This window comes from Plectropomus leopardus, chromosome 12 (assembly GCF_008729295.1).
Source record: "Plectropomus leopardus isolate mb chromosome 12, YSFRI_Pleo_2.0, whole genome shotgun sequence".
Classification (NCBI taxonomy): Eukaryota; Metazoa; Chordata; class Actinopteri; order Perciformes; family Serranidae; genus Plectropomus; species Plectropomus leopardus.
In genome coordinates this window covers 11737119-11763338 of record NC_056474.1, presented here as the reverse complement: position 1 = coordinate 11763338, position 26220 = coordinate 11737119, and the positions used below count along the sequence as shown (strand labels likewise).

The 26220-nt window shown below is 37.8% G+C and overlaps 1 protein-coding gene and 1 long non-coding RNA gene across 2 annotated transcripts; one reads left to right on the top strand and one right to left on the bottom strand.

Annotated features, from left to right (window-relative positions):
• Nucleotides 1-262: 262 nt before the first annotated feature.
• Nucleotides 263-748, bottom strand: LOC121951089. The gene is made up of 4 exons (XR_006106380.1): nucleotides 728-748; nucleotides 581-631; nucleotides 450-493; nucleotides 263-330 (listed from the first exon to the last, which is right to left on the bottom strand). It is a non-coding gene; the product is annotated as an uncharacterized LOC121951089 (long non-coding RNA).
• A 13227-nt stretch (nucleotides 749-13975) lies between these two features.
• Nucleotides 13976-24473, top strand: opn7a (opsin 7, group member a). The gene is made up of 5 exons (XM_042496958.1): nucleotides 13976-14063; nucleotides 15791-15953; nucleotides 16274-16401; nucleotides 21273-21607; nucleotides 23838-24473. The coding sequence occupies exons 1-5, from the start codon at nucleotides 13976-13978 to the stop codon at nucleotides 24471-24473; spliced, it is 1350 nt and encodes a 449-aa protein (XP_042352892.1).
• Nucleotides 24474-26220: the final 1747 nt, after the last annotated feature.

The following is a 26220-nucleotide window of genomic DNA, read 5'->3' as shown; positions in this document are numbered from 1 at the left end:
GCTTTATAAATAAAGTTATTATTATTATTATTATTATTATTATTATTATTATTATTATCATTATTAAGAGCTATATATCTGATTTATATAGTCTTGGGTAATATATAACAGTAGTACTTGCATTTAGTTACATTCCATCACTGCTTACCACAGGACTAATTTAGGTAAATATTTTGCATAAATCAATCTGTATTCCTCACAAACAAACACATTAAGCATTTTTAAATCCAGTGTCTAGCAGTCACTCTCACCCAAGTCATCTTCCATGTAGTATGGGATCGTCTTTGGCCACCTGTACTGATCCCCTATTATGGAGTTACGAGTTTGCGTCTTTGGCCGTAAGTTAAAGCAATCACAAAGACAGAAACAACATAATTACTCCAGGTGAAGCAATATTTCAGAACATTCAGCTGCACAAGTGAATACTGAAAACAGTTTAACTAACATACCTTATCGAGCACAATGTCCCCCTCTACAAGATCCAACCCAGCCTCTATGCAGACCAAGCACAAGGAAAATAGGTTTACAATAACAAGTTAATCATAATTTGGAGATATGTGGATAACAAATGTTTACATACCTTCATTGATGTCAAAAATGTCAAGGTCTCGTCCACCGTCCACATCATAGTCTGTGGAAATGGATTTCAGATTGAGTGAAAATAAAGCAAAGAAACTTGAAATGAAAGCGAGAAAAAAGTTGTCTTTCTTAAAAAAAAATCACTTACCTGGTATTTTTGTTGTGGGCTGAATACAGGAGAATTAAAATGCAAATGTTATTGATTTGCAAATGTATTGAAAGCAGGTTTCTAGTTATCATATGACAGGATTTTAATAAAATAAAGCTCACCAAGCAAAGGGCAGTGCCACATAAGAGGCATGCGATTTGAAGAACAAGTGAAAATGTAGGTTTTCTCCCCATCATGACCCTAATTGTCCCTCTATATGAGACGGTGCTGATGACAGGTACTGAGCACTTACAATCAGCACAGAAATAAGAGACGGACCGCAGGGAATAAAATGAAACGTTGTCACAAGTGGATGATTGACAGAGCTGTACAGGGTCTAAGTTACACAGCAACTTCAATCTTCCCTGCTATCTGCTAACAAACCTTTACACATTTGCAGATTAGCTGCAGTAAAACAGTAATTCTTCCTTACCTTTCAGAATAAGACAGCGAAACAAACACATTTAAAGGTAAAAATGTAGTTTAGAATGTTTTACTCGCCTTTTCTTTCAGTTTGTGCATACTTATACAGTAGTAAACTGCAGCTTTTAGTGAAATCATGTTATCCTCGATAAGCCAGAGTGATGCATTGTATTTTTTTCTGTTTTTTACTAAACTAATACTTTTATTGATCAAGAATAAATCACTACATTTCATTCAGACTCTTTTTTAGTGTAATTTTACATTCAATAGAGGAAAATGCAGCCTTCGGTTATACTTCAGTGATTCTGTATTATTCTCAAGGCTTTGACAAGTGGTTCAAAGCTCATTACAAGCCTGCGTTTGCTTTCTCTTTGTCATACAACCATTACCTTGGACTCTCTCATAGTAATGCTTTATGGGCATTTTGGACATGGCAGCTATGACATGTATGATATTCTGTACAAGTGCATTGTAGAAATGAAAAGTGTGGTTATGTTTGCAATGCTATATTTCTAGGAAATTATTGCCATACCTCAATTTAAAAATAAAATAACTTTTTTAAAAAAGTGAGAGGGACATGGACCAGGAGAGAAAAGGCAGGGAACCACAGAGACTGCTCCAGAAATTGATCATATCGGCTCCTTTACACTGTGCTCTGCCCTCCAACAGTTCCAGCTTAAAAGTCAAAGATCGTGGCAACAGTAGATTTTTAAAGACTGCTTTCAATAATATCCTTACACTGCAACATATGGAGCACATGCACACAATAATTGTGACGTCTTGTTTGCTTTGTGCTACGCTGATTGTTGACTGGCAAGACAGAACAAGATGCTCTTAGTCTTACAAATACAAAAAGATCACATCAAAGATGCATATCGACAACTGTCCACACTGACAAAGAATCCCTGATGTCTCACTTGAAAACTGTTGTTGATATGTTATGTACTGTACTTTGTGTTATACTTCAGTGGATCTGCTCAAGCTGGTTATTTATGTTTTTTATTTATTTATTTATTTTTAGCAGTGAAAGACATTTCTATCTCTTGCAACTTTTTCCTGCAGTTTTAAAAAAATATGACATATACTTTAGACCAGTGGTTCCCAACTGGTGGGTCTTAGTCCAAAAGTAGGTCACAGGTCCATTGTGAATTGTGAAAGTGACTCATGATCAAGTCAAGTGGTCAAGTTTATAGAAAACCCAACATACATCCTGTATTCTGAATTACAGGGAATTTCAGGCACAGAACTTGTATTTTGAAGTGCCGTTTCTGTTTATTTCTACAATATGTAATTTTTCTTTGTGTTATAAACAATCGTGTTGTTTACACTTTGTGAAATAAAATGTGGTGTCTTATAATGTCTAGGCTTATCAGTGAGGTACAAGTCAATTCAAGAAGATATTTTACATTTTCAAAAATAAAACAAAACACAATGTGCTCACTCACAATTAAACTTTTTTTCACTGGGTGCTTGATCCTCAATGAAAGTAAGAATGAAGTAAATATTCATTCATTTTGGATAGCTGTCCTAACATTTACTTCATTCTTACTTTACACTTTTACTTTTTACACTTAGGAGTCCTAAAACCCGGAGATGACTTAGCTGGTTCCCTCTTCTCAAAGTCTATGGATTTCTTAAATGGGTGTCTGATTAGATGCCTCAAATAAGGTCTGTGGTTAACACAAGCTAGAAAACTTGTTTTGTTCAACTCATGTTTTGTTCTACGGCATAAAATATGTCAGTAAATACCCCCTTTTTTGCCCTATAAACTTTCTGACTGGGGGACCAGTGCAATGCTAACTTCTGTGTCGGCCTACATAAATAAGTCATCACTGGAGGCAAATTTGCAACAGTTAGGAAAGGAAAGGAATGACATGCCTTAGTCTGACTAGTACTTGATGCTGTCATTGGTTGTGTTGATTAAGTTTAGGCAAGAGGAGCCAATCATAGGCAGAGGAAAATAAGGAAGGCGGGCATTTCTTTGCTAATCTAGGATTTGCAAATTCACTTCCTGAGGCACTCTAATGATGAGTAATAGCCACAAATGTACACGCCACTGTCGCCACCTACCATCAATGGCTGCTAATGCTATCTATCTATAGTGCTATACTTTTGTGTTATTTTTTTTAGTAGAATGATATACTTGAGACGTGCAACAAATAAATAGAAATTCAATAATTTTGCAACACTTGATCATCAGAAAAACATTGCTTAAATTCTTACTGTGTGGCACAGAAGTACAAAAAATGCCTTTTCTTGTCTGCAGGTGGCAAATAATGTCAAAAGTTATTGCTTTCCTTACCTCTAGATGGCGCACATCTTCATATCTACATCTGCACATCTAAGTTGATGCTGCTGTAACTGTTTTATCCAACGGGAGGAGCAGGTTGGACTGAAGGCAGCAGCTCTGTGGTTGAATGATGTTGGCTGAGCCTGTTTTGGATTCTTCCTTCAGTAGCACTGTATCCTTGGTGTGTGGACAGATTTGAATCAGAGTTTTATTTGTACTGTCTTGAAGGTGGCGGCAGAGATAGAAGTAGACCCCTTGTTGTGATCATAGTGGCTTCCTCAACCTAAAAATGAACATAAAATCCCAAATAAGAGGTTTTTTCAAACATTTTGAACCAAGAAACAACAAAACTATATAAATTCTTGTGTCTTTGACTCATGCATGTGTCAATTTATTTAAGATTCTGCCAATTCATGTCTCATTAATCAGACAGGTTTTCTGTAAGCTTTTAAAGTCTATAAACCTGTAGTTCATTGTGCCCTTGATCATGTTGGAACTGGGACAAAGCAGGAGGACACAATCAAACACAGCTTTCAGTGGTAAGGTGGTGTCATATTTTAGGCTTTGGAGATTACTTATTGATATTTCCTGGCCTCTGCTTTATTTTACTCTAAAGATGAATTTGTGCAATAGATGGAGCTAATAGAGCAGAACTGATGCAGTTTAGGGTCTGGCCACATTTTTCTGCAGCTGATCACAAGTATTTGGAGCACCTGAAAAAACGCAGGACTAAAAACCTGGTAAACAGTGCTGGGATGGACTCCTGGTGCATGTTACCCCCCCTCTGAAAAAAACCTTATTGTCAGGCAATGCTATTGTTGCATTAAGGTGCTGAGTGACTAATTTGTATTGTACTGAAAAGATGCCTCACTCATGTAGGTGGTGTCTGCACTGCACTGTGAGAACAATTTCCTGTTTCATCTGCCTTTTTTATGAACTCTCATCTTAGCCAGAGCACGTCTTGTGATATCTAAGGTTCACACCGCTGCTTCATTAGTGCTACAAGTTAACCCTGTACTTTCAAGGTATAGTTCAGGATTATATGAGCTATTTTACTTTGGTCTGGTGCGTGATTTAATTTAGCATCCACTGGAAGGTGAATTATGATATCGACCATTTCTAACTTTACATTACAGAACATTTATATGAGCTGCTTTGTATTTCCTGTCCCAATGTTTGTTAATGTAGTGGCTGTGTGAAAACTCTTCCCCTAGCAACAGAAAAGCAATGAAAACATCGATAGGAAACTGTGGCTACTTTCACCAGAAAATCTCTATAGTAGCTTCACCTCTACCTTCAAGCGCTGGAACATTTGAGGATGATGAATTTTAATTGGTTAGTGGCCTCTGGTTCTATAATGGTATCTACAAAACATAAATACGATACGTAACCTGAGGGTTTAATAGAAAGTGATTTACTGGTTTGCTATAGCCCCCCCTCTTTCTGTTTATATCAACAGGGATTTATTTAATTTTTTATGAAAACCCCAGAATATGGAGCATGTATTTTATATGCCGTTTGATAGACTCTTGGATTTTGCAGGTGCCTCCCAGCTGTATCACAAGGATTTCACACCACTGTGGTTGCAAAGATGTAAATAGGCTATTTTGCTGTGAACACACTTTGGCTCAAAAAACACCTCAGTGTTGACTTTTGATTTCATACAAGACTCAAACATGTGTCTCCTTTGTCAAAGTCCAGTTTGACCCAACCACCACCCGTCCACCTCCATACGCTGACTTTGCCACTTTTTATACTACATCACATGGCTTCCAGGTTTGCACCCGACAGCTTGTGGCGCATTAGTCACATGAACATAGCCTCCTTTTTCATGATTACTTAGTTTATATACAAATTATAATACTTACAGTATTACTTTTCGTAGATTTATATATCTACAATTTATCATGGAGTGCTGCCAGCTTTGTTTTGGCCGCCATGTTACCCAGCTGGGCTGTTCTCAATGGACACGCTGTGGCCCCGAGCTCCACGGCTGGCTCACGATATGCAGGGAGACAGAGCTCTACATTGGATTAGAAAAGAGCAGAGAACCAGAATCACTTACTGACAACCAATCAATACGTTTTCAGTGCCAATCTTCTGTCACAGTGAATTATGCACTTTTCTGTACTCATGATACACGTCTGAAACTGCAGTTTATACATGACATGAATGAGGAAAAAAATATTATCTCTGCTATTGAGTCAAACCTAATTCTTACTAGACAAACAGCAGGATGTAAAGGTAAATTGTCATAACGCCTATATAATCCATTGGTATCACCACCTGCAGTTCATAAGTTCTCCTGCGCCACCATTAAAAACTTCTTAACACTTTCAAAAAAGACTTTCAAATGAACTCTGTGATGTCTACATGAATAGCTTCAGTATTTACACACAGAATAATGTTCCTTTAAACCAGCTGATCTCAGGCAGATCAATCCTGCTGTGAGCGGTTTCAGCACAGCAAGATCTCAACCCTTTCCACCACTGCATTAATAACAGGCTCACTATTTTCATTGATCTCATGATCAGAGGATGCATGTATCTGTACATTCCTTCTGCATTCACATTTTCTCGTTAACATATAGATTAAAACCCGCATAGCATGGAGCACTGGGGATAAGGCATTTGAGTACAGTATCTCATCACATCATCACATCTAAGTTCTTCATTCAGTAAAGATTTCAGAAATGTTATTGTGCTTCAGAATTGAACTGGATTTTGAGTATTGTACTGCAGCAACAATGAACAGTCTTTTTTCTGATGTCTGTTAAATAAACTTAACCTCAAGTGCACACTGTTTTGCTGTGAGAAAATCCTAGTTTATAAAGTAATTCTGCTTATTTTCAGGTCCTAGAGGGGAACACCACCCTAAATTAGGAATTCAAGTTTGTTATTTCTCTGACCTAAGAAAGTTCAATACATTGTGAACATGAGCTACTTTCTCTCTCAAAGCCAGAAAACAGAGAAGGAATTCTCAAAGTTGTGATGTCATAGGGTTTAACCCTTTGATATCTGAGCAAACTGGCTTGATTTCTTTCAAAAACATGGGAATAGTGCAACAAGTGATTTAACAAGGAAACGCCCAAAAAATAGATGACTAAGTAGATACAAGAAAATGATTGGAAAATAGGTTTAAAAAAAGAAAATTAAAAAAGACCTCAAATGCTGAAAAAAAATCTATTTTTTAAAATAAAGTATTATAAATAACGTTTTTTTCTAGACAGCTGACATTATGTTTTTTTTCTCATGTTATTTAAAGAAACTCCTTAAACTCAAAACATACCCCAGAGTGCTCTCCCCCACTCACAAATTTGAGATTTAACACTCTAGATTTTGGATTTGGGAGAGAGTTGTTCATCTTAACTAATATATTTGGACTGTCTTTGATCATAGGAATAACATGTATGCATTTAAAAAATTGGTTCCCCTTTAATATGACAGACCAAAATTATAAAATGTGTGCCTTTTTGGCCACATAATAATACTGTCTCCAGACAAAATCTATCTATCGGATTTCCCCTTGTCAAAAGTGCAGATTCTAAAAGTTTGTACTTTGTACTGTACAACTGCAAATCATCGCTTTTTTCAGAGAAACCTGTGAATGAAAAACACACAGCATACAAGAAACAACACATATAAAGGCAGACATAAAAAAAAACAAATGCAAGAGTTTTAGTGTCACATGAAACCTTTTAGGCAAAACATTTTGGCCAGTTTTTGTGATATGGGACTCTTGCTTGCCTTAAGTTCCATAAAGCTGAAGGAAAAAGTCTCACTTCTCTGAAAATCAACAGTAGGCTGAAAAGTGACAACAGCAGTGAGGAAAGTCTTGTGTGTGAAGTAGAGCACTGCTCTCCAGAGACTGAAGTGTTTATACAACTACAATACGTTGAGGTAATGCAAACAAATAATCATGAGTTTGAACTTTGCTGCACTGACTGTGAGGAGAGTCTTTAAAATGTATTTGGAGTGGCTGAGACCAGGTGTAAATTGGGGGTAAAAATCACAGCTGAAACATGAAAGGACATCTGCGAGAATGCAAAGAAAATTACCGTCTGTCAAAATTTAAATACGAGTCCCTCCAATGTTCTAAATGTAAGAAAAAGACTCTCACCCGTTGTTACTGGACTTGTCCCAAACTTCAGGTATACTGCTTAAGTATTCTGGGGGGAATGAGCAAGATTTTAAAGATGAACACTGGACTAGATCCAGTGTCTCCTCCCAGAGCTTACCCAGCAACTGTACTGTCAGTACATGTAAAAAACTTTTTAACATCTTAACTTTGACTGAAAACATGGAAACTCTTTTTGCAATATGTTGATGTATGTTGATGTACACCAGTCTGCTATATTCATGAGAGTCTTTGTATAGGATATGTTGGTGATGACTATTTTGAAATCTGTGAGGGGAAAAAATGGAAAAATGTAAATTTGTATTGATTTTCAAAGTCCTTTGATGTTGAGCAGCATAGTTTATTTATATGTGTGTTTTATATGTTAAAGCTTATAATGTTGTGTTTAAAACAAATAATAATAACGATTGACGGCTGAAATGCCAAACTGCCAAATGAGAGTCCACAAATCAGCGGGTGACAACACGGCAGCTACGGACATTATTTCATACAATCAGACTAGACAACATGGAAAACGAAATAAAATGAAAACAGATCTTTAAATGTAGAACTAAAATAACTGAACTGACTGGTTACATTTGCTGAAATTGGAATCAGATGAGAATCTGATGGATTTAAGCCACTGAACCTGAGCAGGGAAATATCTGTTGGTGTGCTATTATTTTCACCAGTGTGACTCTCGGGGTGACAGTATTGGTGGAACTGAAATATTTCTGCAGATATGATGACCCCTTCATGTTAATTGCAAATATATGCTACAAAGATTTACATCCAGCTCAACTGAAAGAGGAAAATGTTGGCATTGTATGTTTCTGCAAACCACTAATACCTTAAATTTGCAAGTTTCGTACATATCATATCAGCGATGTATAGGCTATGAGTCACCTTTGTCATGGGGAGGTGGAGGGGACAGAGGATGATGCGTCACCTTGGAGAGAAACTGTCATTGCTGTGATTTCAGCATCTTTTTAGGCACAAAGTGTGGTTGTTTTGTAGCAACCTGCCGCTGTTTAGCCAGCCGGGAAAGTGCCACAAAAAGTGGTTGTTGTTTTACTGAGATATGGATGCATTTCCAGCCTGGATTATGCTCCCAAAACCAAGTATTTTGAGCCAAAACATGGTCTTTGAGTGTTTTTTTGTGCCTAAACCTAACCAAACTATAGGTTTCAGCGTTTCTGCAACTTAATAATGTGCACTCGTAATGTGTCCATGGTTTCCAGAAATAAACAATGCCAACATTTTTTCTGCCGATTGGGTTGCTAAATCACTGTAATATTGTGGTCAGTTACTCTCATTGCCAAAACAAATGTTCTATTCAACTGAAATGTTTCACAAATAGAACTATGCCAGGAGCCACTGAATGTGCATAAACACTGTTACCAATGAACTGTGCTATGTTCAAAAAAGCATGATTAATATTCTGCCCAATCCTCTGTCGTCATGACTATCTACAAGCAGCTGCAGCTTTTTCTTGCTGGGAAAACTTTATATTAAATGCTTATTCTGTATTACCACCAGACCACTTTGATGTTCATGCTGTGTTTTATCTTATCGTGGACATTCATTTCCTTCTACCCTCTGTGACCATCACAATTAATTCTTTGACAACACCATTACACCTTGAACACAGCTTTCATCTCAAGCTTTGGCTCAATCTGTTCCAGCCTTTATCTGTGCATTTGTTCGTACGTGTGTATGTGTGTGTGTAAATTCACACACATATGGGAAAGAAGGAGAGTAAGTGGCGTGCAAGGCAATATTCTCACTGTGTGAGACTCTTTTGAAGATAATTCATTCCTGCTTTCAAAGTGTGACAAAATGGATTGTTTCTCTTTTTGCATTTTCTGAGACAAATTCAAAATTAATTTCAAGTGCCACTGTATGTGCCCTTTGACTCACTGGGATTGATTTCATTTATGGTTTTTGTGGGGCACATGCAATATCCAGTTGTAATTAAAAAGCAGCACATCATTTCTGACACTGAGAAAATCATATCGAAAGGGATGTTTACGGGGCTGAAATTGGCACTCATTCCATAATGCAACACACTGCTGAAACAACAAAGGTTTACATTTAACCATTTCATCCCCTGCAACCCCTTTGAAATCCTATTATTTCAAACTCATGTGGAACAGAATTGCTCAAAGAATTTATACTTAAATAACAGTAAAGAGCAAAAGCAAAGGTCTCCAAAGATTCAAATGTACAGTTTTTTATGCTGAATCACAGAAAAATGTGCAGAAAATTATTTTAAAAAGCCATAAAAAAGGAGTGTCACACAGTTTTGTTGTGTGGGCTTCATGTACCAGCACATTGCATTTAAAAGAAAATGATGGCTAAGGTCAAGATGGTGACTTTCAGCTTTGATTTAAAATAGTTTGCTGTAAACAATAGCACTTATCACGTTTCTAAATTTCTGAAAATATTGGACACTTTGGCTACAAAGGGTTATGAGTGCTACACATCAGAACAATACAGATGTGAGCATCCACCAACACCCTAGAAGCTGAAAGTCAGCACTTTAAACGGGAACTATGCCCACTTTCAAAAAAAAGAAATAAAAAAATCAAACATGTTATTTCTATGATTTAGGACAGTCCACAAATATTAGTAAACGTGGACGACACTCTACCATATCCAAGAACGACAGTGATAAAATTCCAGTTTGTGAAGTTATAGGGTATAAAGTCTGGAGCTGCTCCACAGACAATGAATTGTTTAAGAGCACCAAGGAGAATGTTATGAGTATTTAAGTGCATCTTCTGTTTCATAACTGGGGACACAGAATAAAACTCATTTGGGTATAAAAGAAAAAGAGAAAAAAAAAGTTTGAAAAGTGAAAGGACATCAAAGGACATCTCATCACAAAAATTTTGTGATGAGATGTCCTTCTCTGGTTTCTATCATTGAGATAAAGTAGCTCATGTTCACAAATATAATTGAACTTTCCTAAGCCATTGAAATAACATATTATAATTATTAATTTGGGTGGTATTACCCTTTTAAATTGGTTCGTGTTTCACTGTAAATCCATTGTAACAAAGCACAGAGCCATGACAATATGAAATGTGTTGCTGTCTGCTGTACTGTGGTAAATGCTGTGCTGAAATGAGCAGATACTGTACAGGACATACACAGAGTGAAAATCTGTGAAAAAAAATGAAATACTTAAACCCCAAAGCTGTAGTCAAAGCAAAAACAAAAAAAAAAAAAAATAGTATTTTACATCAATGATTTCTTTCAAATTTCATTGTGGCTGTCAAATGGTCAGCCATTGTCCACATGGATCGATTGACTGACTGATTCAACATTGTGTTATTGTGTTACCAAACTAATATGATTTTTGAGTTGTTGTTTTTATTATTATTATTATTATTATTATTTTAACTGTATTTCATATTTGTAGAAATACTCTCAACTATACGTATATAATATAAATAATCATGAGCCATATTATGCTTTAGCCAGAATCATAAACATGTAGATTATTTCCATATGTTTCATTCAAATGAAATGGTAAAAGTACAGTCGTGTATTTTATAGTAAATCATTTATGAATGGGGTGGAAGTTAGGGGCGTGCGCACTCATAAATATCAGTTTCTAACACTATGGCACTGTGTTAAGAATTAACAAACCCAAAATAAAAATGCACGTGCAAGCATCTTAATTTCTGAGATTATTATGTTCAAAACAAGACCCCACAATAAACCCATACGTGAGCGCGCGCTTCTGGGTTGAGTTGTAGCTGACGTCATTCATTGATTAGAGCTGCGTGCAGTTTGGGGGATCTGCCGCTGCAGCTCAGTACAGTGAAGCCTCCTGCTTCTGCACAGACGTACAGTAGAAACCAGACACAGTGTGAAGCCCTCTGTGGAGTTTCTGCTACTGCTGAGAGGAGAAGGGAGATCTCTGGTAATTCATTTGGCGCAAGCAAGAGCCAGTTGTGAAAAGGTTCAAAAGTAATTTTGGATACTTACTCGGACCTTAATTGGATCAAGCGCAGCGTTAGAGGACACGGATTTCGGTAACTCAGCACATATTCCCCGAGGTAAGGACATTTTATTTGACATACTTTGACATACCGATTAGACCAAGCGGTCTTGTCAGCTATTTAAATCTGAATGTTGTCAGAGGCGACACCGGATTAAAATATGTGGCGAAATTGAATCTGTGCGCTGTCATTGGTCATGTAACAAACATGGCCAACTAATTTGCCAAATTAACAAAACTTTATGCATCATTAGTTGTACAGTAAGTGCCCTCACTGCTGCAAAAGGCCAGTTTTGGACAGTAATTAAAGGACATCCAAAAGTGTAACTTAAACACGGAACACTGGATTAGAAACCTGATCCAAATTAATTGACTGATTTATGGACACAGTCACCTTTTTTAGGCCAAATATTTTTGTTCCTGACTATTTTTTTCTACCTCCACTCATCAGTTAGTTGCGCTTAAATTGTTTAATTAAAGCGCTGAAAACGGTCAGTTCGGTGCAGCCCCTTTATGGAGCTGAAGCGTGCGTAACAGCACATCTGGATGCGCTTTGCACCGCTGTGCGCACAGTAAGTTTGTGATAACTGAATAAAACTAGCAGAGGACTGAAACACTGTGCAGACAAAAAAAGCGCTATTTACCCAAATTTCGATTCCCTATAGCTCTTTCAAGGGCATAGCACCAAATTCTGGGCCCTATGCATATGGGTCTAAAAAAAAGTTAGTTTGCCTTTTTTCATTTTACTGTCTTTATCTCTCCCTCTCTCTTTCTTTTTTCTTAAATTCATCTTGTTTGGGGCATGACATGATAGCCTACGTTGCTGCTCCAGCAGCCTTAGCAGTTATTCATCGGCTCTAACTGCCTTTAGAAACAAATCCACGTGCAGGGGCAGATTCAACTACTCTGCGTCTTTAATGGGTAAAAGGTGCCCCCGAGATCTTACACGATTTTTTTTATTTGAAAAAAGTTCAGTCTTTCCAGTTATTTAGTTAATCAGTTTCAATTTAGTTATGGCACTAATTACTTAGAAATAAAAAAAAAAATCAAAACAAAACCTAATTTTTCATGCCAGACTTTTTTGAGGGCCCCCTCCCACCAGGGCCCTAGGTAATCACTTCCACTTTGACACCCCTGGCTCTTACACTTGTGTTTCTCACACTTTCACAAGCAGCCATTAAAAGTTTTGCCTCAGACAAAAGCATGTTTATGCAAAGAGATTGTGGCCTTAGGAAGCCTACACCAAACCACACAGTGACAGAGACAAATGATGTAGAGGGGCTATAAAGCAGTCTACAAACCCTCACTCTGTTTAACTTAGTACATTTAACTTGCTCTAGCTGGTAGCTGCTGGCTATCCCTGTTTTACAGGACAAGAGTGTGGATAAAGAAAAGAGCAAGAGGTGAACAGAGGGTTAAAAAAGTCCAGAAGTGTGTCAAGTGGTATCCACGAGTCCTAGAATCCCAGGTTTCCCAGGTAAACATCGCATTGTAACGTGATGATCAATGTTATTCACTCAATCTACAAGTGGTTTTAATGTTTTGGCTGATGAGTGTAGATAAGCGAAAGTGGAAAAAGGAAGGAAAAAACACGAATTGTGCATCAAAGCAAGAGTGTGCTGTGCACACATGACTGTTTTGTTCCATGTTCAGCTTATGCAAATAAACTTCATTAAAGCAAATGTACAGATGCTGAAAGTACAGTGTGCATTATAAAGGGGGATCGTCTGAATGGTATAGAGAAATCTATGCATTGGGATGATTAATACAAGCCTGTAAATACTAAGTTCCAGCAAACTAAACTACTAAATAGGTTTGAATGAGAGTGAATACATGTAATGGTTCAGCTGTAAAAATCTGGTGCACTGGCAGAATTTGAAATACTATTAGAATTCGGAAAATCCAGTCCTGTGGTTGACCACAGGAGTAGCACATTTGGATGTGTTTGATGTGCATTTCCCTGTTACCTATTATAAAATCATTTGTTTATTGACCCTCATGTCATCCATTGATCCATATCTGTCAGTCAGCATCTGTGTTTTCATGCTACTGAGGCAGCATGAAAACACAGCAATGGAGAGATTAAATAATGTGGTATGTCATGTGGTTAGCTCAGAGGTACTGTATATGAGTCCTCTCTTCTGGATTGGAGACACATGAAAAAAACATTCAGTTACAGACATTAAAAAAAGTTACACTCCCAAACCAAATTCCATACGACTGCCCACTGATCCAAGTTTTTTAAAGCTATAAAATGACTTGTTAAAAAAACAAAAATCACACGCAGGGAGAAGCCAAAGCATGACATTTTCACACCCTAACAATTTTAAGTACACAGATAAAAAGCTAATATATGTATTATGAGTGAGACCAACCCTTAACATTGCTCCTGAAAATACTTTTGCAGATGGGGCTACTAGACGAAGACATTGCCTTCCACTCCAACATACCTGTGCCACTGGATATAACCGTGGCTGTGGTCTACTCTGTTTTTGGTGAGTAAAGTTTACAGAAACTCAAAACCATTATTTGTTTACAGATGGCAAAGAGTTAATAACACTAAAAATGTACTCAGTGAGTTTTCTACTTGTTTTGCTCAGGCTGAAATGAGTAGCATTATGAAGCAAGACAGCACACGGTAAACCCTTAGAAGCATGTTTGTTGTTGGGTTTTTGACTGTTACTAAGTGATATGCGTTCTACTTCCACCTACATGTAATACCCATTATGTGCAAAACTTCAATCGACATTTTCCTCAATTTATGTATAAATCTTCCTTTCTCAGACATGCGCACATCAATTCATAGACCTGGTGACGCAGCCAGTGTTGCAACTGTTCATGTTTTATCTGTGCTTCTGATACAACAATGTAAGCGGCCACTGATAATGAATTCTATGGCTGGGCCATGTATGGGAAAAAAAAACAACAAAAAAAACATGGCCAGGTTAACTTCATTTCAGTCTTTGATCTTGGTAACATGGAGAGTACCATGCTGCACACTTTAAGAAGGAAAACACGATAGGAGAAGACAGGGATCTGGGATATTTACTGACACTTTGACACTACTAATTTAAAGATTGCCATTTGACAACCATTAAACAATTATTTCGTAATACTGTTTTATTTCTGTACATGTCCTTTTTGCTGCTGTTAGAGTTATGTTTATTTTGTTTGTCGATGGTGCTCAAGATAGTCATTCAGTAAAGAAATGTAACTTGTGAAGCCGTCACCTGCTATGTAACTATCTATCTATCTATGTATCGATAGATCAATGTATTCTCATACAACAGTTCGTATGATATCTAACAAATTAGCACCCCACGAATGGCCTCTGCACGTTACCTTTTTGATGTTAAGTTTCGTCCTTAATGTAAAGTGACATACTTAATGTAAAATTATCTAGTTAGATTTCGGCAAGTAAAACTACGCTGGTTAGGTTTAGGAAAAGAAACATGGCTGGGTTACGCACTTCATGTAAAGTCACGTGTTTAATGTATAATTATGTAGGTTAAGTTCAGGCAAGTAAAGTTAAATAGAAACATAGTTGGACATCATCACATTACGTACTTCACGTAAAATTGGGTACTTCATATTAAGTTAGGTAGGTTAGGTTGAGTTAAGTGAAGTTACATAGGTAAGGTTTAGAAAAGGAAACATAGTTAGGTGATGTAATGTTACGTACCTAACGTAAAATTACTTACTTAACATAAAGTTACGTAGGTCTGGTTTGGGCAATTTACGTTACGTAGGTTAGGTTTAGGCAACTCAGTTACATAGGTTAGGCTAGCATAACAAACATAGTTGGACGTTACATACTTTACATAAAGTCAAGTAGGTAAGGTTTAGGAAAAGAAACATGATAACAAAGTACCTTAAAATAACTTAAAGTTCACTTGGTTTTACTTGGGACACTAGCACTGGTCTCCTTGGGAAAAGTCCTGTGCTTGTTTGACTGTTTCACCATCCAGATTCTCTCCTGATTTGATAAACAAATTCTTTAAAAAATGTTTCCCAAAAAGTGTCTATTAGTCTAAAAAAATAAAAAATATTTGAAAACTTTATGTCCAAATGAATTAAAAGAGACGCATATAGAAAAAGTAGCCAACTCGTAGTTTAGGCAAAACACCCCAAAAAGGTTTGGATGAAAAACAAATTCCCTGACGTTAGCACCTCAGTCTTGTGCCACATAGTCAGCACTGACAACATTTGCTCTGTTCTGCAGGTGTATGTTCACTGTTTGGCAATACCACACTGCTGTACGTCTCCTACAAGAAAAAGCACCTCCTGAAACCAGCTGAGTGCTTCATCGTCAACCTTGCCGTCAGTGACTTGGGCTTAACTCTGTCTCTCTACCCCATGGCGATTACTTCAAGCTTCTACCACAGGTATCACAGTTCACTGTTGAATTAACAGCTATCAAAGCATAGGAACAAAGACAAAGTGGTTGTTCTTACCACCAGAGAATGGGATACATTTATGCTATGGAGAAAATTATTTTTAATATAGGTAGTGCCTTTAAGTCAGACTCTCTTTCACATTTCATGGTTCATTTAACTATATGTTTGGTTCGCGGTATGATTACCTTTGAGTTCACAGATTGTCATGCTCATTCTATTCTCCTCTTGTGCTTCACCCACTCCCCCATTGATCTTTCCTCTCTGTCTTTGCTTTATTCTCTCTCTTTCTTGCATTACCTCCTACGCAGGTGGCTGTATGGGAAAACAGTGTGTTCCATATACGCTTTTTGCGGCATGTTGTTTGGGATCTGCAGCCTGACCACTCTCACTCTGCTAAGCATGGTGTGCTTTGTGAAAGTATGTTATCCGCTCTATGGTAAGTCTTCAAAGAAGCTATTTTGGCTCAATGAAAGGACACAGGATTAACCATCACATCCCTAAGTGGCTGATTGTTGATTTATCTGTGGAAGGAAACGAAATGATAATCCCCTCCACAGAGCACTGCACATTAGCCTTTCTTTGATGACTGACAAGTCCAGGGGCTGCACTCAATACGTATTACTTGTGATGTTGGTTAATGCATTGCAATGGGACCTTCGGTTTGACCTCAAGAGATTTCCCAGGCACCATATCAATGAGGTTTCTAAACAGAAATCTCAATTTAAAGTTAATCATAAAACTAAACTTAACAATTTTTGAGACACTTAACAATTTTAGATTTGCTTTTATGTTAAGTCTCACTGTGGTATCCCACCCCCTGCAAGGTTACAGAAGCACCCATTTTATTACAACTTGCTGACAGTCGTGATGTCTTTGTATGTTAGGCTGATGTAACACGTCAGTTATTCATTCACCTGTTGCTGCACTAGAGGAGTTTAACTGTTCATGCTCTACATGAACTAGCTAACCATACAGTGTATCAATGCAGATGGTTACCCCATGTTCCTTTAGCACTCCTGCCAATTAGAGAACCCCAGTAATGATTTCTTAAACACAGAAATTCATTAGCATTTCAACACCTGAAGCTCTCTCATCTCAAAGTCAATGGGTTTTTTGAAGGGATTTTTGGTTACAAGCCTGAGATAACGTCTGTGGTTAACACAAGCCGAGGAGACTTTCACGTTTTCTTCTACGACACACAGTACGTCAGTAAATACCCCACTCATTAACTTTGAAGCTTTTATGTGTCTTAAAAAAGGCAGTTGCTAAAAAGTGGCTAAATTAGACCAAAGAACGTCATCTGCTCTGAACACGGCTTTACAGCCTTAATGTGGTGACGTTCAATCATGCAACGTGGTGTAGCTCCTTATATCCTAACATTAGCTGCTAGCAACTGCGTTTAGGTTTCAAAAATCTCACAAGTGGTGTTCATTTGTCGAGAATATCCTGCTGAACAAAACTTGTATGTATCATAAATGTTTATTTATTTAGTTTACAGTAATCCAAAAATCCTATAGGCTTTTTGACAAGGGAACCAGGGCGATGCTCATTTCTGCGTACCTACAGAAAAACGAGACGTCATCCAGGCACTCAATAGATACAACTGCCAAGCTGCATGTCACTGAGGAAAAAAGGAGATTCTGGCACCAGTCTACGAAACTGCAGTAAAATAAAATCTCATGCTTGCTCATGCTCTGGCAGGAACATGTCCAGGTCGCAGTTGAAAACCGGGTGACCATTGTGCCCAGTTTACAGAAAACAGCCTACGCTGTTAACATGGTTTGTCACACAGAACCATTGGAGAAGACTTTATTGAAAATTGTTGGGAAGAAGGCCAGCACTCTAAAAAAACACTTGGCAGAGGATTGTATCGACAATCTGTCTGTCACAAGCCAGCTGGGAGAAGAACGAAAACATCTTTTCCATCTAGAAAGGCCTTCACTGCTATGTTTGCTCGTCTTTCAATGGAAAAATACTCTCCAGTTCTGATACATATTACGCTATTGCATCTATGCTAACTTCTTCAGGACTTTTGTGTTTTGGCTAGACAGTCGCCTCTCCTTTTTACACAGAGATTGCGCTATAGAGCTGCTACAAGGTCCCTTCTTTATGCCTTGTTCACACAGAACAAAACGATAGTGGCATTATTCTTCTCCAGTGTATGAATACATATTGTAGTGCGGCTTTGCAGAATCAAAAGAAGCTAGACGGGCGTGAAGTGAGACACAACAGAGTCAGACTGTAGTCTGACATAAGCATCGGCAAACAATGGCATTAACGTGTAAATAACAATCCTTTCCCTTCTCTATTATATGACTGCTGATCTCGTCCTTTGTTTGGAGGGTAAGGAGCGCCCAGATCTCACTGTTTTCCCATTCTGTCTATTAGACACTAACTGCTAACAGTTACTTTTTAAATTTTCATTTCGAAGCTGTTACTACCTCTGTTCCCGGCTCAGAGGTGAAATAATTCTGCCCACCCTTTAAGCGATCATGCTTATATACAGAACGGTGAGGCGGCACAACAGTGCATTATTGCTGCCTTGAGCATGCAGTGTAAAGCGGCTCATGTCTTGTCAAACACCTAAACAAAGCCATCTCTCTCAGTAGCCCCTCACAGGGTGCTGACTGTTTTGAACCACTGGTGGTGTGGGCATACATCCATTACTTAAAGCTTGAAAAGACGGATTTTTTTTAGCATCTTGTGAGACTCGGATTCTTGCATAACCGCGCCATATTGCAGGTATCCTGTTGTTGTGCATGATAATAACTTCGTAGGCTTATGAATCAAGCCACTCTTGGTGAAGGATCCTATTCTCACCAGTTTCACCGCTGAGAGATGACAGATGACTGCAGATGATGTTCTTTGAGTAAACACAACTCAGGAGGAGAATAACTCCAATGAGGAAAATCTGTAGAATTCTGGAGTTTATGCAATGATGTATGGCATTCATGCTTCCCATTAAGCCATCGGTGGTAATCCACCTCCATCTAAAATTGTCTGCATTAGATGGCATACTCCCCTGGTCTGAATTTCATAACAAGTTGACTGAGAAGGTTAATTGAGTGGCAGTTTTGGCAGTGAAAGCTATTGATAATTGTGTGGTCAAGGACAGAGCAGTAACAAAGTCTCAAACACACCAATGCTAAAACACTTTGATTTTTTTCTTGTGTGACATCATGCTCTGGTCAGGATGGGCTCTGTGGCCTTTGTGACCATATAACCATCAAGGATCATCTTCTTTTCAGCAGTTACACAAGCTTGCATAAATCGATAATGTGCATCTACAAGTGTCTTCTCTCTGTGATGCTAATAATCCAAATAGACTGCAGCTCATATCCTGGGATTTTTATCAGATGGCATTTTCCTTCAGGGAGAATGGGAAACAGTAAATCAGACTTGTGATGGAGGATTTATCTGTAGCACAGTAGGGATATCATGAGAATCGATACCTAAGTGCCTAAATTCTGAAAACATGACAATACTCGTTTTTCTCCGTTACTGCACAAGGGCTGCAATTCTTCCTAACCTGACGGGGCAGCATATATGCCTTAAAGTGTTCTAGTCTGCAGTTAAATACCAAAGTAAGAAGGAGAAAGCCTACCAGCATGGAAGAACAAAAACTACAACATATAAAAGATGGCGACAAATGTAGCTGCAGTGACTTGACTCGTCATAAAGAAAAGTGTATTCTGCTGATGTCTGTGTAATTTTTAAAATATTTTCCTATGGGAGTGCTGCATAGTTACAATATGTCACAAATCCCAGCATTGTGACATGGCACTGACTACCTATTCTGCACTGAGCACTGCATGTTTGGCTTTTTTTTTTTTTTTGATCCCAACAAGTAGAAAAAAATATTAAACTTTGGGTAAAACATTGCGCTTGTCATTGTCACTGTCATTGGAGGAGGGGCCGGACAAAGAACGTTCTTCTAAGACCATCCGTCACATCTTTTATGTAGATGTGCTGAACAGCAACAACAATGGAGGAGAAATATGTTGATGTACTGTAGGATATATATTAATCGTCAGATCTGTAGATTGTCTGTGTCACTGTATTGAGCAAATCAATGATCGGATGCATCAAAAACCTTCATCAACTGAACAGAGATAAGACCGATATAATTGTCTTTGGGCCACGGAAAGAAAGACAGAGTCTCAGCTCTCACCTTGAATCCCTCTCTCTTATAACCAAGAGTCGAGCAAGGAACCTTGAAGTTACTGACCTGATTTGGCTGTGAAAATTTAAGTTTGACTCCATATGCCTACTACCATTTAAAAAACATTGCTAGAGTCAGAGGGATTATGTCAGAGCAAGACCTTGAAAGGCGCACCCAAGCCTTTATTTTCAGTAGGTTAGATTACTGCAAAAGTCTTTTCGTAGGCATTTCAAAACAAGCTGTTCAGCAAATGCAGCCGATTCAGAATGCTGCTGCGAGGGTCCTGACAAAAACAAGGAAATATGACCATATTACTCCAGACTTCATCAGAGACCGGCCTACTGACCATCCCAAGAGTTAGAACGAAACATGCTAAAGCAGCGTTTTGTTATCATGCAGCACAAACCTGGGTTTAGACAAGCCCTGACTCTGAACACTTTTAAGTCAAAGCTAAAAATGTTCATTTTTTACAGCGCTTACTCCACCCTGTACTGACTACAAACCTATTTTAAACTTGATTTTATATCATTTTATTTTAATGTTTACACGTCTTCTCTGCACTTTTGCTATTTTTAATGGTGATTTTTATTTAAGTCATTTACTAATTAATCACCTTTTTATATTTTATATCTTTACTCCTTTATTGTAAATCTGTATCCTTTATTATGTTTCTATATTTTATTGCTCTGTCTTTGAATTGCCCTGTTGTATGAAATGTGATATAAAAATAAAGCTGGTTTATTCAGAGTTGATCTAAAGGCATCAACCTGCCAAGCATGCCAGCTTCATGCAGCAATTGACCCAAGTGTGAGAAAGTATGCAGGATCTGAAAGCTTTGAATTCTTCACACAAGTACCTCAGTGAGCGTAACACAATGAATGCCTTACTGGAAAGACTGTCTGAAAATATGCAGCTGTATTCCCATTTGAATAATTAGCTTAAGTCCCGCTCTATGGAGCTCTTAAGATGCATTCAGACGACAGTTAAGTAGTTTGTTAAAAACAGATCCTGTGTATAAATGGAGTTAAGTGCTCCTGAACACATGCTCATTTTACTGTAGTGTAATTTTGGGGGTGCAAATTGGAAAAGATTGTGCCAAAATCTTTCAACTGATAATAATATAAAATCTTAATGTGTTTTCACAGGTAACAGGTTTAACTCTGTTCACGGGCGTCTGCTCATTGCCTGCGCTTGGGTTTATGCCTTGTTGTTTGCCAGCTCCCCGCTGGCTCACTGGGGGAAATATGGACCAGAGCCGTATGGCACCGCGTGTTGCATTGACTGGCGCCTGTCCAATCAGCACTCTACAGCACGCTCCTTCACTGTGGCATTGTTCATCTTTTGCTACATCCTTCCATGTTGCGTTATTACAGCCTCCTACATGGGCATTCTGGTCACAGTGCACGCATCCCGCAAGAATATGGAGCAGCATGCACCGAGGCAGACACACATGAGCAGCATCCAGAGAATTATTGTTAAGGTAATGGGAAATTTTGGCTGATAAAACTTCTTTTATCATGCCAAATATACCATTTAACTCACATACTATTAAGTTCTTTTGCACTTTGTGCCCAAAGTCTAAATATCTTAGAAATAACAAGTCCTAAGAATAATCCTTTAAAGCACAATTGGAAATGACTATTAACCCTTTAAAAAAGAAAAAGAAAATTAGCAATAAATTAGTGGAAAAAAAACAAACAAGAAAATTACCTATAATAATAAATAAAAACATAAAATCAAACAACCTGAAAAAAGTAAAAAGCAGACAGACCCCCAAGAAAATAACCTTGAGGACATGCATAATTTTAAATGTATATAAATGTAGCTTTCTGGACATTTTCCCTTGTTATTATCTCCCAAGTTAATTTTCATATAATTTCCTTGTCATCATTTATTCATTTCTTGCCAGGTAGCTAATATTTTTCCCGTGTGTTTTTTTTTTTTTTTAAAGAAATCAAACCAATTTTCTCAGGTTTCAGAGGTTTAAATGCTATTAAAATGCATCTGAATGCAGCACAAGAAAACTGATGTTAATCCAGGTGTTAAAGGCTTAAGAATGAAGTTTGTGAACTTCTGCAGTCTCTTTCACCTTTACATGCTTACCCTCATCATCAGCATGTCTCTTTATAATCACAGCCCAGAAGAGAATCATTAATCCGCTTGTTCTCTTTCAACTACAATTCTACAATTTCTACAATTTCATTTAGCAGACGCTTTTATCCAAAGCGACGTACAACACAACTGCATACAGGATATACACACCGATAATAGTGCTAAGCCTGAAACAACTCTTTTGTCCTTCATATCTGTGGCCGACAGTAACTTTAAAACAAATGAAAGAAAGAAGCGCAGATCAACATGGTTATGCGGATAATGTGCCGGTGGTGGAAGTGGGGGGATCAGGGTAAAGTATCAAAGCTCCTCCTTAGAGACCAGAGTCCTCTGGAGAGTTCTGTGTTGAAGCAATTGGTTGTGACCTGAATAAAACCTCAGTGATGGAGCTTTTAATTAGCAGCAATCGGCTCTGATTGTACTGTCGTGGATGGGAAGATAATGTTGACCTTGCAGATAAATGGTCATCTTCATATACCCTTCTCAGATTTATTCATAAAAGACTAACAAAACTGCCCTTTTGCCCATGAAGCCTCTGATATGGGTCCATAAATCTTTCAGAAATGAAGATGAATGCTGAAATTCAGTCAGCTGTACCAGCCAGTCACTGTTAATATTTGATCTTGTGCTTTTAAAGGATAAGTCTGATGGTCTGTATTTTTCTTATTGTCACCACAAACAATGAAAAGACTAAAACCAACAGTTAACTGATCCAGCCAATAACTATCAGTAAGTGAGTAGTGCATATCTCTGTGCCACAGACCTGTTGTCCAGGAGCTATGAAAATAAATGAGCCACGCTTTATCACCATAATAAATGGCACTGTAGTTCATTTTGAGCCAGTTTACAACAAACTATCAATCTGCTAAATATAGAGCACCTACTGTGTTTTAACCATTGAAACTATGATCACGTTAGTTTTCTCGTGCTGCTGTTGGATGCCTTTCACAGGCATTTAAACCTTTGAAACCTGGACAAATTGGTTTGACTTCTTTTGAAAACACTGTTTCAAGTGATTTTTCTGTACCTTTTTCTAATTTCTTGTTAATTTTGGTGTCATTTTCACATACACTTTAGTGGTTTTGGTAATTTCATGGGATTTGCTGTCAATAAGAATCGTATAGAATAACACGACACTTACACTCTAAATACACTGTTTAAACAGGTCAGTCTCAACAAGCAAATGCTGGCATTGTACCTTTCTGCAAACCACAGATATGTTACATTTGTATGTTTCATATGTAACATTTCAGTGTTTCTAAACTGACGTATTGAATGGGCTGACTTTCTCATCACAAGGTGGAGACCACTGTTTGAGACCAATAAACAACAAATAACAGTTGTTTTTTAGTAATGCATCACTTTTCAACCGGAGATTGTACCACAAAAAAAGGGGTTTATTTTCAAAGACATCACTAAGTAAGTATTTATACCGAACACCAGCGTTGTTAAAACGTAAAGAAACATTAAGCTCTAATGTATCTGCTACATAAAAACATACCAATATAACACATATTCATGGTTTGCAATGTACAATGCTAAGGTACTAAAAATGGTATCAGTTACTCAATCCTCTTCTGTGATATTTTTCTTGCAAGCTAAGTGTTGCTGTCTGCATCGGTTTCTTTGCGGCCTGGAGTCCATACGCTGTGGTGTCCATGTGGGCAGCCTTTGGACGCATTGAGAACATCCCTCCTCTGGCATTTGCCTTACCAGCCATGTTTGCCAAGTCCTCTACCATCTACAACCCAATCATCTACCTAATGCTGAGGCCGAACGTCCGCAGGCTGATGCGCAGGGACCTCAGTACTCTATGCCACACATGTCTAAGGGGCTGCCTCTGCTCCCAAGGGCCAGCTAAGTGCTGCCCCAAGCCTGAAATCAGGGTCAGACTTCGCACAATCCAAAGGCACAACAACCACTTCCCTTCATCCAACTCCTCTGCTCAGCCTCCTGTGATAGCAGTAAAGGAGCAGAGCTGCGACAAGTGCAAGGATGTGTTTGAATGCTTCAGACACTACCCTCAGATGTGCAGCATCACTAACTCTGCTGCCATTGGACTGCCTAAGGATCAAGACACTCCAGTTCCCCAAACATACAAGCAGAAGTCACAAAGTGTGTACCACAGGAAGTCTCTGCTGGCTATCATGTGTGCAAAAAGGACATCAGAAATAGACAACTTCCATATTAATTTAGAGATGGTTCCAGGACATGCAAAAGTGGCTTGGCCTTAATATTTCACTAAATTCATGATGTTTACAGAATATCTCTGGACATATTTTGCAGGCTCTTTCACGCGTGGACTTGCTTTATTTATATCTTCAGGAAATCTTGTTCAGAAATCTACCATTATGCTCCTTAAGTGTTTGGGCAAAAGCCACGTAACTTTGTCACCCACTGTGCTTTTATTTGTCTAATATGACAAAATAGATTTTAGGTTAAATGCAGAAAACTATAATTTGAAGGGAATTTTATTCGCAACGTAATTTTCAATCCATAAATGATCTAACTATGTTGCCCTGGTAATATTTACACTTGTAAGTTGGCAGTTAAACTAGTTTCTAAATCATTGTGCCAGGGCTACATGGCTTAAAATTAATAGGTTTGGAAGTTTTTTCACCTAGGCATTTCCTGGTACAATTTGTCAAAAAGTGCAATTTTTTGAGTTCTAGTTTAGATTCAGACACATACTGAAAGTAATCAATCCCCAAAGCTGTATTTTAGGTGTTTAAGCAACTATTTTCTTTTAATTTAAAACAATATTTTACTGCCTAAAAGCTGCCTATTCCTTGAAGCAGTACTGGCAACATCATCTGTCTGTAATAACTCTGTGTTTTACCTTTGCAAAGCTGGATTTAAAGAAGTGCTCCTATTTTACTTTCAAGTTTACATTAGGTTGGTCAAGTTGGATGGAGAGCGACTTTGAGTATTTACCATTATTTGGACGACTCTTTTTTTAACTGTGAGTAAAACTTTAAAGCCCCTAAAAATGTGACTTTAAAAAGTAATGACTGGTGTAAGTACTAAAAGTCAACGTGTTCCAAATTAGCCTCACCCATTTCAAAACCACTGAGAAAATTTCCAAGAACAAGACAAATACAAAATCTGTAATGTGAAACGAGCAAATCTATTTTAACCTCGGCAGAAAATAGCGTGTCTGTGTGGGATCTCATGACTCAGTACGAAGCTGACTGAGAAATTAAAGCTTTCAGGGCCTTTGAAGGAACAGTTGAAAAATACCTGAGCCTTCAACGAGAATCAACGCCTTGCGCTTATATGCCTCTGTGAACCTGTCAACTTGCATTTACAGATTGGTGTCACTGATTCAATATTTGACCAAATGTCTCCTCCTCTGCTTCTGAGTTATGTGGTTGATGAAAAACAAGATGCCTCTAGTCAATGCCATGAAACTAAAATGCAAACGTGTTTTTCTGAGGAATATTTAGTTATTAAGTTTATCAGCTGTCTAAATGACTACTTTTTTGACTGCTCACTAAAAATGAATAACCTAGAAAATAAGCACAAAAAGATAATCAATGTATAATGGAAACTAAACCCTCAAATTAAAGCTGATATTCTCATTTTCACCATATTTTTAGACAAGTGCTATGGAACTACTAGGACTTAAGTGTTTGATATTACTTTTAAGTAACTGATTCATTTTTTGCTAGTATTATCAGAGTAAAACCTGGGTTAAGCCTCAGGGAATCAGGAAATTGGCTGGGAACAATGGGGGCATGACAGTCACTGATGACTAACACTAATGTCCAACACTCATATAGTTACTATACTGCAGCATACATTTGGCGATTTCCATGGTTAGGACTCTCTTCTGGTTAATTATTACAACAACATACCAGTTCGTCTACATGAGAACTGAGAGTCTTCTCATTTTAAAAGCTGTTAACACTTTCTTTATTATACCACGTTTGTTTACACTTGACAACTGCAGGTTTATAGTTTATGGTGCTTTCTCAATTA

Bases quoted from the DNA above. Each gene is read 5' to 3' on its own strand.
- opn7a (XM_042496958.1), top strand. From the start codon at position 13,976: ATGGGGCTACTAGACGAAGACATTGCCTTCCACTCCAACATACCTGTG. The intron at 14,064-15,790 runs GTGAGTAAAGTT...TCTGTTCTGCAG, and splicing joins TGTGGTCTACTCTGTTTTTG to GTGTATGTTCACTGTTTGGC. The intron at 15,954-16,273 runs GTATCACAGTTC...CCTCCTACGCAG, and splicing joins ACTTCAAGCTTCTACCACAG to GTGGCTGTATGGGAAAACAG.